This window comes from Aphanomyces astaci (genome assembly GCF_000520075.1).
Source record: "Aphanomyces astaci strain APO3 unplaced genomic scaffold supercont1.12, whole genome shotgun sequence".
Taxonomy (NCBI): Eukaryota; Oomycota; class Saprolegniomycetes; order Saprolegniales; family Verrucalvaceae; genus Aphanomyces; species Aphanomyces astaci.
In genome coordinates this window covers 824,893-841,065 of record NW_009798275.1, presented here as the reverse complement: position 1 = coordinate 841,065, position 16,173 = coordinate 824,893, and the positions used below count along the sequence as shown (strand labels likewise).

The following is a 16,173-nucleotide window of genomic DNA, read 5'->3' as shown; positions in this document are numbered from 1 at the left end:
ACGGTTACAAATGAAACCGTCGTCCGCGCCGCTTCGGCCATCGCAACACTAAGTCTAAAGCAACTGCTCGATGCACGCAAGACGAAAACGACCCCGAGCACCATGCAACCCCAAAGCTCTGGAGCTGGCGGAGAAAGCCAACGACAATAACCAAGCCACTCACGAATGCCCATCCTTGCTCCATCGAATCACGGCATCACATCCTTCGCAACGACCGCGCGACGTTGTCCATCACCCTTCGACCGCCACCATGGAGATGTCCCCAGCAACTGCCTCCATGCAGGCTACGCAAAGCAGCGTTTCTGGTGCGGAGCCGCCGCCTGCCCCTACCATGCTACCTCTCTCAATGTATGTTCGTGATGGTAATAGATACGCCCGACAAATTACTCGCGTACTGCTTGCATGTAATTGCCGCCAAGGAACGCGTGGTCCCCAGCCATATCCGACTCAAAGGTATGCCTCATACTATATAACAGTCGAACGTAACCCCCCCCCAAGACATTCGGACGGTGGCTGACGCCGTGTTCGCCCCCACGCGAAAGCCCCTCGAAATCCACTACCTCGACTACAACCCATCGCCCCCTTGTCACTTTACCAACGTGTACTGGCTCAGTCCAGTCCCCGTCTCCAAATTGGACCTCAAACGTCACTACTTTACGCTGACGTCGTATGGGTTGACGCATGTTGCGGGGGCGGACACTGGTACGTTGATTGAAGGGTCGTCATATGGTCGGTTGCTAAGCCATGGGCTTTTTGCTGGCTTGAACTAGAAGTGTATGACGTGGCAACGTGGCTGACGGAGAAGGCAATTTTCGACCAAATTGTGCAAATGCCGTGCATCCAACTCATGCGTAAAATGACCACGTTCCACACGTGGAAACAAAACTCGATCGGCATTCGCTTTGGCCGGGCTCGGTACGCCTCCTTCTAGACCACTTCGACCATGGATCATGATGACATCCAGGAAACATCTGACCCAAAAGTTGATTTGGTGCCATGCGGGGGTCGTGCCTTATGCGCTTCAGATCCGGCACATGACGCTGCAAGTAGGTTGCGGATGCTGCGATAAACTTGATCCTGCCACGTCATACACCGTTCTTGACAGTGGATGGTACGTAGATCACACAGCTGGCCACGAGCTCGATTGTGCAGAAAGCCGCGCCCGTGGCATTCGAAGAGACCCGCCAGGTCGGACCGTTTGGTCCATTGGAAGGGTACTCATTGTTGTTGGAGTAGTTGGATTATACATGTCAAGTCACCGACGTCCTCGCCGCCGTGGACAAGGTCGAAGCGTTCATCTACGAAGCCCTCGCACCCCTGCTCCAGGACCACGCTCGGTATGGATCGTTCGCGGCGAGCTCAGATGTCATCCCCATCTTCGTCCGCGTGGTGGACTACATGGTGGTCGAAGCCTTGTTTGACGCCGTCACGACGTCGATGGACCAGCTGGTGCAAGCCATCACGGGCGTCACGTCGAATTCAACTGAATATGATGTCGTTGCAAGGACCGCGGCGGACGAGGCTCTGGACATGTCCTCCCAAGTCGACTCGCTGTTAGCTAGACCATTTGAACACACAGGTGACGAGTCAACTACTTCATCTGCAAGCCCATTGCAGCCTCAAATCTACGATTTTATGGACCCTAACCACAGGACAGGGACTGTCGCGTACAAGCGTCTGTTTCAACTGCAAAGTGCCTCGCGGGCGCCAGACCCGTTGTTCTTTGTGCACATTACCATCCACGACACCACGCACTGCGCGATAGCGTCCCCGTCCAAGGAGGCCTGGCTTGGAAAGCTCCACGCGAGTCTGTCGCAGTACGTCGCCGCTGTCGACAGCATCGGGCGAGTGGGGGCCATCCCCCGGGTCCGGCAGTTCGTGCACGACCACTGCCGGCCGTACTTTCGGCACTACTTTGCCAACAACCTGCACCGGTTCTCGGCCATGGTGCACAACCACGCACACGTGGCCAATGTCATGACGGCACTGCGGACTGCGATGGACATTTACTTTGCAGAGATCGAGGTACGTATGTTTCTGAGTGGATGCTGTGGACGACATTGTACCAAACAGCTTGGCGGACGTAGCACTTGGCGTCGACGTGTCTGCCACTGAAGGCCGAATTCCGCCAGTTGCAGTCTATCGCAGTTCCAATGGCCTCTACAACAACCCCATCGCCGAACGTGGACGCTGTCGCACACGTCGCCGAAGTGTGCCGCGTCATGCAATCGTACGTTGCGTTTCGACGAGAACTTAGGGTCGTGGACAGTGTTCTGCAAGTGGGCTGCTTTCTTGTGGACCGGAGCAACTTTGTCGGCAACATGTTGCACGAGTGCAACGCGACGTTGTTGACCATGTACGAGGCGCTGCCTCATTTGTGCAAACGATTCATGGCGGCCGTGTCGAACGAACTCGCTCACAAAGCATCCACGTTGGCGTCGATTCCAGAATCCGTCGACGAGGTAGGTGTACCCTGCCCCCATCGATTGCCGTTTGATCGAAGTATTCCCGTGGCTAGTGCACGGCATGGCTCGAGTGTTTCGGTAGTCTGCTGCGGAAGCGGTCGTCCAATACCCACATTGAGCCGCAGTTGAACACGCTTGGATGCCTTGTGGACTCGTGCCAAGAAAACTGCGATTTGATTCCCCACGAGTTGCGTGTATCTCTAGTACACTCGTTTGAAAGCAGCAATCGTACGTACGCCACTTCTGTGTTGACAGTCGATGATGAAGTCACTTGGTGGTAGACACGTATCGATTCAAAATGAAAGCCCTCGTCGAGACATCGAGTCGCATTGTTGACGCCAACCAGCCGTTTTACGTCGACTTGTTTAGCCGAACCATGTCGACCCGCCGCGACATCCTCGCGCTCGAATTCGACACGGTGGCTACCAAACTAGATCACGCCTTGACCACGTTTTGCATGTTTGATGCGTTTCCTCACAGCGGGGGGTTCGGGGGGGCGGACGTCCAAGCGCTGCTGCAAGTGGTGCGCCACCTCGTGAACCAAAGTGCCCGTTTGCTCACGCTGGAAGCACACTTGGAGGCGTTTCGAGGGTCGTCTAATTCCTATAGGCTACAGCGCCGCCGCCACTCGTTCCGCCAAATGTCCATTGATCACGTGTACAAGCAGCATGACCGCCTCGATGCTGTTGTAGTCCTCTTGGGCCTCGTGCAATCCTACGTTGAGCTTCGCGCCCCCACCAACGACGTTCCCCTTGTAGGTATCGACCTCCCGGCGCTACTGGCCAAGATCGCCACGCTCAAACGGCAATCACAGCCGTATTGCGCCATGCTGGGGGGGGTGGCCCACCCTCTGGTTGCGCAGTTTTACCCGAGCATACAAAGCCTACACGATGCCGTGGAAATCGCCGTCACAATGAGCCATGTCCAATTCACAGCCTCTAGATGGTGTCGACTGGCCACCTTTTTCGAGCACGCGGGGGCTGCCACGTGTACCCTCCGACACATTGAGCACGCGCTCAAGTCCCCCGACGCCGCGTTGATCCTCACCGAGCTGACCGACGCGGTGCGCGTTGAGGCGCGCATCAAGGACACCATCGGGAGGGTGAAAGCCATCGTGGCGGACCTGACGTTTGAGTTTAAGCCGGACGCCCGCCACGACTTGCACGTGACCAATTGCTTGACGCTGACCTCGTCGCTCGAGGACGCCCACTTGAGCTTGATGTCCATTCGGCACCATCAAAATCCGTGGCTTCGAGACGTCGAGCGGCTCGAGATTCGAATTCTGGATGCCATCGCGCTCTTGGAGAAAGTTCATGACATGGAGCAGCACTGGTCGAAGGTGTCGAGCGCTGTGGCAGTACCGGAAGTGCTAGCGCACCTGAACGACGCTTCGCTCCAGACGGCCGTGGAGGCGATGGGCACGACGTGGCGGGACTGCCTGCTGGCCGTGTACCGTTGGGACGACCATGGGAAGAAGACGAATGTCATGATCAAGCTGGAAACGGTGTTCAACGAGGTCGACTTTCCCCAATGGCTCGGCTTGTGTGAACGCATCCGAGCGTCCATGGAATCGTATATGGAAGCGTTGCGGGCGTCCTTTGCGAGGCTGCACTTACTATCCAACGACGACCTGCTCACGTTGTTGCAGACCCCCACTCCAGTAGACCTCGCTGTCCAGTGGTGCTACCCTGGCGTGCAAACTGTGCATGTTGCCAACACAACGCAACTCCAATCTAGTGCTCACATTGCAGGGCTGATGGATGCCGACTTTATGTCGTGGCTGCTGGGCGACCACGCCATCTCATACTTGCACGCTGTGTCGTTTCATTGCCACACCGACATGACCCAGTCGTGGGTGTTGAACTTGTACCGCCCGGTCAAGATCCTCGGGTCACTGTCGTTTTGGCTCGGACAGTTAGACATCATCTTAACACATTCGCTAGCATCGAACGTCATGCGCGCCAAGGCCACAACATACGATCCAGTATCATCGATGGTGTCGGACCAAGAAGCGTTGCCGCCGCAGCTGGCCTTGAGTTTGCTGCACGTGCAATTCTGCACTTTTGTGGGGCGCGTCATAGAGCCGAGTCCGAAGCGGTTGAGTTCCGCACGAACGGTGCTGGCAACGACTGCAACGGCTCATCGGACGTCCCTGACAAAGTTGATTGGGGCGATGCGATCGGCCAACGAATGCAACGTCGCGGTGGAAGACGCGATTGTGCTGATGGCGTACGAGGACGGCGTCGTGCGGCGGCTGACAACCCTCGCCGGGACGCACGACTGGGCTCATGTCGTGCACGAGTGGGAGGTGTCCTTTCAATTGGCGGAAGTTCCATCATCGGCCGACTCTACGTGTACGTCGTCGGTTCTGCAAGCGCAAATGGGGCACGTAGTCGTGCCGTGCGGACTGGACATCCAGCCCAAGACCCCGTGGATTGTCATTTTGCCCGAAACCGAGCGCTGCATGTTTGCCCTCTTCCACGCCATGCGATTAAGCGTGTGCCCGATGCTGTTTGGAGCTGCCAGCACGGGAAAGCGGACGTTGATTCAGGGCGTGGGCTATTTGCTCATGCGATGCCAGTGGCACGTACATTGCGATGCATCGACTCCGCTCCGTCAGTTGACGGGGTTCGTCGCTGGTATGTCGGCCGTGCACGGCTGGGGTTTTCTCGACAACGTCTTCCAACTGCCTGTGACATTGCTGGGTGTGCTAATGGCGGAAATGAACAAGCTGCAACACTCGCACGTGCTGCAAGTTGCATCGTCGGGCGCGATGACGTGCGCCATTATCATGTCGTATAAAGGCAGTACCCTGACCGATTCCGCGGCCGTGAAGTGGCTCGGGGCACCGCTGCGGCCAGTTGCTGTGCCGCCGCCGAACCTGGCGCTGGCATTTCACGTGCTCTTGGCGTCCAAGGGCTTTTCGAACGAGGTAGGTCTCTTGAGTTTGGATTATTTCACTCCAACATTATTGCAACCATCAAGCTCAACTGTGTGTTGTGGGCGCAGGTCGCCATTCGGAACGCTTACAGCATCCTCGCGACGTTGTTTGCATCGTCCCCCCAGGGAAACAACAACACGTCGGTGTTATTTTTGTCGCTTCGCTTCCTTCGACGTGTGGCGTCCATGGCGGGTGCCATCACCAAACAAGTCGCTTATGTCATTCACAGCCAGAGCAGTAGCAAGGGCAGCCATGTGCGACACGACGCATCACCTCTTAACACGGCCAGGTACCAGGACAGCAACGTGTTTCGGTTTGCGCTGCTGCTGGTGCTGGAACCACTTGGCCTTTTTCCCCGCGGCCACGTGGAGACGGTGGTCGACCAGTTCGCGCCGTCCACGATGGTCCTGACGCAGGAAAACCGCATGGTGGCATCAGCATTCAAGGTCGTGCTGGAACGATCGCACTTTGTACCGATCCCGTCGCTCGTTCAAAAAGGCGTCGAGCTGCACCAAGCCCTGGAGGTACACAATATTTTGCATTTCGTCTACTTTTCACTGCTTGAGTAGTCGGGGGGGACTCCAGCCATCGTCGTGGGCAGCACCGCGACGGGCAAATCGACATGTCTCAAGGCGGCACTTCGCAGCATGCAACTGCTCGAGTCGTTGCTTGGAACGACGAGCAATCATAATATTAGCGAGTCAGCGACCATGCATTTGACGGTGGTCCCGCTTGACGAACTCACGACCCCCAGCACGGCCCTGTCAATCTTGTCGGACGTGGTTCACGCCAAGCGCGATGTCAAGTTCAACTGCGTGTGCTTTGATGGCATGCTGCCGACGTCCGGCGTCGTGTTTGACTACATGTCGTCCATATTGGACAGCAACCGTGCTGCTGCCACGCGGCGCCTTCCCCACGGACGGCAGGATGGGATGAACAAAGGCAATCCCATGGTGGTCCTGGAAGTGGTGTCGCTTGCGTCAATGTCGCCGGCCATGCTGACAGACTGCACTGTCGTTTGCATGGACACTGTCGTCATAACGTGGCAGCATCTGCTGGAGAAGTGGGTCCACCAACAACCATCCAAGGACCACCCCGCGTTTGCCTTGATTCCGTGCATGCAGGACAACGTCCACCGCTTCGTCATCGAGTTTGCCCTTCCGTTCCAAGCGACTATGTCCAAATACCCCATGACGCTGCTCATGGCCAACATTCTGCACCTCGTCGCCGCCATCTACGACGCGATGCTGCCGTCCGTGACGGAACTGTTCCTGGAGCAGTGTACGTTTCTGGCCGTGATGTGGGGCCTCGGTTCCTACCTCTCGACGGCCCATCGAGGGCGCCTCCAAGCGTTTGTCCAAGAATTAGTCAACGAACAGCGACAGACCACGCCGTGGCCCAGTGTGGACGCGCTGTTTCTGTTCTGCCTCGAGCACAACTGCTCGTTCTTTGACATGACTGTCGACTTGGACGAGAATCGGATTGCTCGGGTGTCGTCCCCCCTCGCTTCCCCCCACTGGGGGCCTGGACCCCCCCAGTCGACAATGAACTACGTGCCAACTCCCCCCCTGCAGTTTGCCTCGGGACTGTTCTCGATGCTGCAGTCCAGAGGGGTGTCCATGGTCGTGACCGGACCGCGGGGCAGCGGCAAGTCCACCGCCCTCCACCATTTGGCCAGTCTCGTGGCCGAGCCGCGGGTTTTCCTCCACTCGCCGTCGCAGTCGCAGCACGCGTTGCTGAAGCGATGGATGCTGACCGCCAATGCTGGAGCGGCGTTTGTGGACAACGTCGGGCTGGACGACCCTCGCGTGTTTCGGCTGTGCCGCAACGCCGTGGGTAGCCAGCGACTGTTTGATTCGAACCGAGGCTCGTGGGTTCACGTCAAAGCGACCGTCTGCGGTAGTGTCGGTGACGCCCAACTCGACCAGTTGTCGGACCACGAGCGCCTGCGGTTTCTGCGGCACTTTTATGTGGTCCGGCTCACCGAGCCGTCGCCCGACGAGTTGGTGTCGATGTTCGCTCACTCTAGCCAACGCACCCTGGGTCGATCTCTCCATCCCGATGAACTGGGAATTGTCCAGCGCACGATCTCAACGCTGCAGCGTGTGCGACAACACCTGCCTCTCCGACCGCAGTATCACTTTGGAGAGTGTTTGATCCAGCATATTCTCCAGGCAACCCTGATACCATCGAGACAACCGGAAGATCTGACGTGGACGTGGCTCCTCAATGTGAAGGCATACGTGTGGGATGCGCTGGCGACGGATGCACACCGCCAAATCGTCCAGAACGCCCTCCGGACCGTCGGAGGATCGGGGGACGACTCGCGGGCGGCGGCGGTCGACTTTGATGACATGGTGTGGAGCTCGCCATGGGTTGCATCAGTCATCTCCAGGCCCCCCGCCGCGAAGTCCCATGACAACATGCATGTGTCCGTGCGGGCGTTCATGGAAGCCGAGTACCTTCGGCAGTCGTGTGTCTACGGTAAGGTCGACCTGGGTTGGCTTCGAGCGATGAATGCTGCCTCGATTGTCCACTGGATCCAACTCAACGACGCGTTTCACTCCCACAAGCAAGTGGTCGTCGTGGGGCACGACCGACACTGCCATGACAACACGACGAAACTCATCGCCCATTTGGCTCATGTCAAGTACGTGACCTGCGACGACGTCACGTCCCAAGGTGCGTGAGGATGTACTTTGGATTTTTGCATTGAGTCATTTTGTAGCGGGACTGGTCAAATTATTGGACACTCTGTGCCACGTGACGGTGATGGCAGACGAAAAGGTGATTTTTTGCCTCCATGACGACGCATTCACCAAGTGGCCAGACCTGTGGTCGTTTGCCCTGGGTACTGTACAGCCACCCCTCATACATGACTTTATCAATCTCTCTGGACGAACAATTCAATCAACCGCGTGTAGATTTATTTCGAGGTCATATCACGACCGTCGCCCAAACGTTCGTGGCTCACCACCCCTCGTTTGTCCCCTCCTCCGAGGACTCCTCAGGTCATCATCTCGTCCAGGACTTTATGCAGCGCATGCGAGCGAATCTGTGCTGCTTGGTGCATTTCCAAGCCGACCAAACCTCCTCCCCCCACCACCATCACCACCTCGACGCGTTGCTGACTCATCGCAATATCCCCACGACCGTCATCTCGTTACCACCACCGTCGACGCCATCGTCCTCCCAAGACCATGCCGACTCGACACAAGGGTTTATACGCCATGTTGTTGACCAACACAAGCAACTCGCCCTCTCCGATTCCGACTGCGCGACACTAGCTCACGCGTGCGCAGACATCCACGCCACCGTATGCGCTGCCCACTTCTTTACATCCTCCTCGACGACGTCCTGTCCAGGGATTGTCAACCTCTTGCAAACGTTCAGTCATCTTTTGGATCTTCGGGCGGGTGCGACCTTCGGGAATTCCGAGAATGGCGGCGTGAGGGAGGCAGTGGCGGTACTCGAGGACGTGCGGCGGTCGTTTCGGCAAGCACAAGCGGACAGCGCGCACTGGGACGCCGCACACGAATCGTGTCGGGCGCGCCAAGCGGCGTGGAAAAAGCTGTCCTTTGCAGTGGAATCCAAGGCCAGTACCAACACCACAATGATACAAGACGTGGAACATCGAGCGTTGCCACTGCTCCAGCACCAACTTGACGATGTGCTGGCTGCGTTGGAGGGCGCCGAGCGGCAACGTCGTATCGATCGAAAGGCCCTGGAGCATGCGGTGATGGGCTCCATGACCGCAGCGGAAAAGCAGTCTTTGCTGGACAAGTCATTTCAGCCGTTGGTGCGGATGACCACGGCACTATGTGTGGCATTTGAAACCCCGGGAATCACCGCCGAAGCTGCGTGCAAGCTCATGGAAGATCCAGCGTTCGAAACCAAGTTAATTGCCTTAGACATTCCAGGCCACGTGGTGGCGACGGGGGAGCTCCAGCATGCGATGGCGTTTGCCCTCACGGACGTGGCGGTGATGCACACCAAGCAGCCCATGTTTGCTGCCGTTGTCCGGTGGCTCCACTTCAAGCTAACGAACGCCATTGCACTGGACGCGATCGCAGGGCTGCGTGTAAAACATGCGCAGATCACAGGGGAGATGGACACTCTGAATGAGATGCTGGCGCAGCTGCGCATGGACGCGGCAGACCTGGCGACGCACAAGGACACCCTTCGCATTTTGCGGGAAGAGCTGAGTATGGAAGCGACGGAAGCCAAATTGAACTCCAACGTTGCCAAGCGCGACACTGCCCGCCTGAGTCCGCTGCAGTCGTTCATCGACTTTTACCTCACGTGGCTGCGAGCCAAGTACTGGGTACACGCCCCCACGAGTTTGACCAGCCTCTTGTACCTGGCTGGCGTTGTTACCTATGCCGGGACGATACCGCCAATGGCACACCAGGAGTTGACGGCCGTCTTGGCGGCCACGCTGACACGTCACGGGTTTGTGTTGCCGCTGGACGTGGCCTGGATCTCCGACACCACCGCGTCGCTTGTGTCCACTCTGGAAGCGGACGTTTGTTTTGCGAATCATCGTGGGGAGGACAAGTCGATTCTGCGGGATCTCGTTTTGCTTGCGGATTGGTCCCACCAGACGCCTCTCTTCGTCGATCCGCTTGGCGTGGTCGAACCTGCATTAGTGGAGTTCCTTAACCGACTCAAAGTGCCATTGCCCGACGCCCGCCACATCGTCGTGTCGTGCTTGGACCCTAATATGCTGGATAAACTGCAAAGTGCCCTTCTCACCAACAAGCTGGTGATAGTGCGCCATTTTTCGATGGCCAAATTCGACCTCCTTCGCCCGTTCTTGCATCGCCCTCGTGTCCCCCTGATGCACCAATTGCTTGTGAAGCACTCCAAGCGACCTGCAATACTGCCTCGGCACCACAGCACCGTCACGTCCTTGGCACCCCTGGCGTCGGACAGCAATTTCCTTCCTCCAAAGACAACAAACTCCAAAGGGACCTTCCAGCTCTACCTCATCTCAGACGAAGCGATCGTTCTATCAGCACACGAACGCTCCTTCGTCAACGTCTTGGATTGCAGCACGTTTAACGTGCAACCAGTCCTCTGTGACCAGTTGAAACTGCTGCTAAACTCAACCACGACTGAAAACAACCAAGCGATTGACTTGGCTCGCTTGCAAACATTTGTCGACATGCACTACCACTTGGGCAAGTTGCTCATCGAGATCCAGCACACCCCCACGCAAGCGCAGGCGATCCAATCCATTCTCCAATACGACCACCATCGACAGCCCCTCGAGACGAACTTAGCCCCCCTTATCGACAAAACAGTCTCAAGCTCCAATGTCGAAGTTGGAGGCCACGAGGAGTCCCAGGACGACCTCGTCGCCTCGTCTGCGGCGTTCATTGGCCATATGCTTCACGCTCTGCATCTCCTGGGCCCGGCGGCCACGAATTCCATGCATTCGATCCCCCGCTTCCGCAAGCTCCTCATAGCCATCCACCACGCCAGGCGACATGAGAAAGCTGACCCACCAGCCAAACGCATGGCGCGACTGATAGAGTGCCTTCATCTCATGGTCGTATGTAGCCTTCCTCCGCAGTGTCGACGCCTTTTCGACTGCTTGGTCGCTGTCCAGCAAGAGGCGAACGCCAAGGCCCCTGCGTTGGATAGGGTGCTGACATTCTTGGCAGGCTCCGACGTCAGGGTCCCTTCCCCCACATCGAAACTTCGGACTCAACGGACCACCAGAGCTTCGGTTCAAAGCCCGAGCCAAGGCCACATCCATCGACTCCGACGTATCCACAGCGTCATCGCGACTGTCACGTCGTCAACTGAAAGCGCCGACTCTTCCACGACCAACGAGGACGAGACGAGACAAGGCAACGTTCCACACCGACAGTGGATGGCCCACTGGAATTCAGTAGAAATGTACGCCCAGCTGCAGACTCTGGAAGCATTGGTGTCGGAATGGGAAGGCATTTCGCAGCATATTCGACTCCACACGTCTTTGTGGCAGACATATATCGTCCAAGCGCTGCAAGCCTCACCTCCCCACTTTGTAGTTCCGCACAGCTGGCCCACTCCCATGTCAACGTTTGATCGCATGCTCCTGTTGCGATGCATTTGCCCTGACATGTTGGCATTTCACATGGACTTGTTCATTGAAGACGTCCTTTCCCCACATCTCAACGTGTCCAGGACACCACCACACCTGGTACTCAGCCCCATTGTCGTCGTCGTTGCCGACAACCAAAGCGATTTGATGTCGTCTGCCTTGGGCGACACGATCAACCTCAACTTTCAACAACGATACATCTTTGGGGCCACCTCCACGCCCTTGTTCACTGCTGCGCTTGACTCGGTACGCCCCCAACAAGAGTCGTTGATTAGTATGACATTATTCCTTGCTAAAGCGTCTGTATGTGTGTAGGTGTTGGCCAAAGGCGGGAGTTTGGTCGTCGACTTGCTGCGTGCGAGTGACTTTGGCGAATTCTATCGCATCTTCCATTTCCGATCGACAAAGTCCCACACGAGTGGGTTCAGCCACGTCATCGTTCTGGTGTGCGCGCCAGACGTGGCGGCGGCATTGCCGATCGGATTTGTGCAAACCACGCAAACCATCACGTTGCCACTGGACCTTCCAGGCACTGGCCACGACCAGGTGGCGAGTGGTCACATGCATGCCCATTCCGTCGTGGCAGCTTTCGGTCGAAGCTTGCTCGACGTCCAGCACGAGTTGGCTGCGTGGAACGCGTGGCACGCTGTGGGGTGGCGCGACTTTGACTTCCGCCCGAGCCACTTGGACGACATGATGGCCACTTTGAAACACTTGGGGGAGTTGAAAGGAGCCTGTGAACCGACGACGGCGTTGGCGTTGACCAAACAAATTACTGCAGCGATCCAAGATGGTGTGTTGGGAGCTGGCATGGCCCACGACCACGACCGTCACCACCTCATGACCCGCTTCGTCACGAAATGGATCACCAAGTCGTCGGACCATCGCCGGCATTCTGGCATCGCTCCAGCAACCAGCAAGAAACAACAGTACGCCCAAACTGACGATGCGATCGAGTATGGCGTTGCCCCTCGTATGGCCACGTTCGTGCGCAATGTACTCGTTCGTGCCGAGTCCACCAGTGTCATAAATCTGTGTCGATCCATCAGCCCCCCCTCGCCGCCAAATGACTCTGATGAGCATGCGGTGGCAGTGTGTCGTCACATGTTTCGGTCGTTTCTGCATACACACCACGTCCACCACCGAAACAACTGTCAACACACCCACGACCAGCACGACGACGCCACCGTGTTAGGGGCCATGCTTGTGACGGTGGCAGCTCTGAAATTCCGTCGGTCAGTGACGAAGATCCATCACCACCCCCACGTTGGTACCAAAGACACGAGCATTGCACTTGCGTTATTGCAGGATGACCTGGCTCAACGCAACACGCTCTGGTTGCATTGCTTGGAGCAACTGGACCTCCCAGAGCCTTCCCCAGACGCCCTCCGGCTGTTGCTCTCGTACCACCTCCCCCCCGACTGGATGGGGCTGCCGACGTCGGCGACGCCCGTGCCCCTTGCCGCCCTGGCGATCCATCTGAACCGCACGAGTGACTTTTTCAGGGGACTCAAAGGGAACATACCATCAGTCGTCCCCCTCGACTGCCTCCACTGCCCCGACCAGTTCCTCTCCGGCCTCATGCTGCACAACGCAAAGTGCCTTGGCTGCGACATCAACCAGTTGCATCTGGAGTTGGAGGACGGAGGGAGTCCCACTGGTGGCTCCCTTGTCTCAGATACAGATGGACAGCTTCGTGCCGTGGTCGTGTCGGGGTTGTGGCTGTTTGACGGACATGACAACCGCCCGTTGTTCGACAAGCTGCCACCCCTCACCCTCCGCGTGTCCCTCAAAGCTCCGTCTCACCAGCCGGCCTCTGAGCGAGGGGCCGTTCAGCTGCCATGGTACGCGCTTTGGAGTCTCGAACATGTCGGCGTGTGGCGGTTTGGCGACTCGCGGGTGTTTCGACCTCTGGGGCCCCGGCTATGGTACACCTCTAGTGACCCACTGCCCCGCCCTGAGACAGCAGTGCTGCTGTGTCCTGCCATCGATGCACTGCCCAGCTCGGTCAGCCTTCTCCTTTCCTCGATTCAACCCAACGTTCATGCGTAGTTCACATGTCCATCCCGAACGGATGCATGGAGTAAGAAAGTTAAGGTTGTTGCGATAAAATTAGCTAGTATTACTTGGTGTACGTCACTCGTATATGCGTCGGACAGCGAAAGACACTGTGAGCGCTTGCAAATTCTGGCATTGATTAAAAGCATCTCAACTACGTCTCGGCAGTCGCGGCCTCGGTCTCTTCCAGCAGCAGCGCGTATCGTTTCTGTAATTCGACCTCGCGTAGCTGCAGCAGGTCCACTTCCCGCCCGAGCGACTCCAACCGCCGAGGCAGCGCCAGCTGCTCCACGAGTCGGATCTGGCTAAACGCGTGCAATTCCCGCGACTTGTGCAGCCACGCTTGGTGGGTGCTCTCGAGGGACGTGCCGTAGCCAGCGCATACGTTTTCGTAGCCCCCGTGCAGCAGCCCGGCCTTGTGCTCGAGTTTGTCGGCCTTCTTGGCCAATTTGGCCTCGACGTCCTTGAGCACGGCGAACTCATTGGCCAGAACTTGGATGCGAAGGTCTACTGAGATGTCGTCCCAGTCCACCAGTTGGCCTGGCGCCAGCTCTTTCGTGTGCTTTTGCGCTGTCTGCCACACTTCATTCACGTCGAGGACAGCGCCGCCGTACAACTTGGCGTCGAGCGCCACGAGATTCCGAGCCACGGTCAGCTCGTCGTTAGTAAATGCATCGGATGACGTGGCAGTCTGGCCTCGCTTTCGCTTCTTCTTGACGTCACCCACATCCGAGACTAGGAGGGCCGCCAATGCTTTTTGGATCGCAGGGTCGTCGTTCAATACAGTAGACGTTGCCATTGATGGTTTGGGCAGTTGCTTTTGAAACACGCTGGACCGACGCAGGCGCGCCTTGTCCGCGTCCGCCGCCGCCTCCCTTGCCATCCGCGCATCTCGTTCCCCCGCGTCTTCCACCCGCGTCGTGTCGTCGTCGTCGTCGGCCGCCGCCACGTCGGGCAGGTTGATCTCGTACTCGTGCTCGGCCGCGGGCAACGACGCGAACCCGCCTTGCAGCGCCGCGGCTTTGGCCCGGAGCCGCGCTTTCTCTGCGCGCTTCGACTCGTCCACTCCTTCGCCGCCTTCCGGGTTGATGCCGAGCATGTCGCGCATGGGCGTGCGCAAGGACGAGTTGGGCGTACGTAGGACTGACGACGGGGGACCTGGGGTCCGGCTGGGGGTGATGCCTCCGTACCCCGTGCCTTGCTGCAACTCGACGTTGTCCCCACCCAACAGCGGGGTCGGCGCGCGGGTCATGGCGGCGAGGTTGGCCGCTTCTTGCATGATGGTTTCCCGCACCGACATCTGCGGCGTGTACGCGGCGCGTGCCGGCGTGGCACTCGGGCCTCCGGGGGTCGCCAGCGGATCGTACACGGCCACAAGCGCCGTGGAAGTCTGCGCTGAGTGTTCCAGCGCGAGAAGTTGGGCTTGGGCGGCGTCGGTGGCGCCTTGCTTGGCCAGCAGCCCCAACTCGTCGTTCGTGACCAAGGGCGCGGGCAGGTCCAGCGCCTTGCGCTTGATGAACGAGCTCGGGTCGTTCAGTTTGTTGATCGCGGCGATCTGCTGGGGCAACGCCGACGACAGCAGCTTCTTTTGACGCTTCGCGTCGTCGCGCCGTGCGCGCTTCTCCTCGGCATCGCGGTGGACTCCGTCCAGTTGATTCAGGTACAGCGCGGTCTGCTTGGGGTCCAGGGCCACGGCGCTGGTGCGTTCGGCGCTCGTGTCGTAGAAACCCGCGGGAGCTTTCTTTTCAAACGGAATTTCCTTGACGTAGTCGATGAACTTGCGCTTCTTCCGGAGATTGCCCATCTGCTTGGACTTGTCCGCGGTGATGCCGGCCGCTTTGAGTTCGCGGCGCTTCTGAAGACTCGCCAGCCGCTTGGCTTCCTGTAGCTGCTTTTCGCGCGCTTTACGCTTCGCCTTCTTGCCCTTGGTGTTGGCCAAACGCGCCCGGGCTTCCGACAGCATTTCCTTCTCGTCTTCGTCCATGTCGATAGGATCGGGACGCGCAGGTTTGTTCTCTGGATTTGGGTCGATCTCGCCTGGACGCAGGCGACGCGGATCTTCGACGGCGACCTCATCGCCGTCGGCGCCCTTGGATTGTGCCTGGTCGAGCAGCTTCTCGTAGTGTTCCATGCATTGCGCAGCCGTACGTCCTACGATTGGAGCGATCGTTCGCCATTGTGATGGCATCAACTTGGCCAAGTGAAGCAGCTTCTCCTCTTCTTCACGACTCCATTCCGTCTTCTTGATACTTGGGTCCAACCACTCGTACCAACGCGCCTTGCACTGCTTGGCCGACTTGCGAGCCAGGAGAGATGCCACACGAGCCCACTGGTTCTTGCCGTACTTCATCACGGCTGCCTTGAGGATCTCATCCTCTGTGTTCTTCCACACACCACCCTTGATCAAGATACGCATGATGGAGGGATGCTTCTTGTTTATTATTGGCCGCTCAGCACCGCTCGACAAAAGTCCCAAAACTACTTTTTGGGACGTGCCTCAATTCAGGATCATGAATCCGAAAATAGGCAGTGAAAATAGTATAATAGTGTAACAGCTGTAAGTTGATTTTCTTATTCAAAAATATCAATGATAAATCACACCGGAAGTTCTGATT

The 16,173-nt window shown here is 57.8% G+C and overlaps 2 protein-coding genes across 2 annotated transcripts; one reads left to right on the top strand and one right to left on the bottom strand.

Annotated features, from left to right (window-relative positions):
• Positions 1-70: 70 nt before the first annotated feature.
• H257_06332 (hypothetical protein) lies at positions 71-16,013 on the top strand (the record flags this gene model as incomplete). The annotated part of the gene is made up of 15 exons (XM_009831521.1): positions 71-305; positions 370-453; positions 499-702; positions 771-915; positions 965-1,046; positions 1,120-1,188; positions 1,237-2,025; positions 2,088-2,462; positions 2,519-2,693; positions 2,747-5,397; positions 5,475-5,930; positions 5,976-8,088; positions 8,135-8,257; positions 8,331-11,746; positions 11,816-16,013. 15 exons carry the CDS (start codon positions 71-73, stop codon positions 13,550-13,552), a joined length of 12,654 nt encoding a protein of 4,217 aa, XP_009829823.1. The 3' UTR covers positions 13,553-16,013.
• Positions 13,602-15,990, bottom strand: H257_06333 (hypothetical protein). The gene has a single exon (XM_009831522.1). The coding sequence runs from the start codon at positions 15,972-15,974 to the stop codon at positions 13,713-13,715; it is 2,262 nt and encodes a 753-aa protein (XP_009829824.1). The 5' UTR covers positions 15,975-15,990; the 3' UTR covers positions 13,602-13,712.
• Positions 16,014-16,173: the final 160 nt, after the last annotated feature.

Excerpts from the sequence above, each read along its gene's own strand:
- H257_06333 (XM_009831522.1), bottom strand. The coding sequence starts at position 15,974 with ATGCGTATCTTGATCAAGGGTGGTGTGTGGAAGAACACAGAGGATGAG.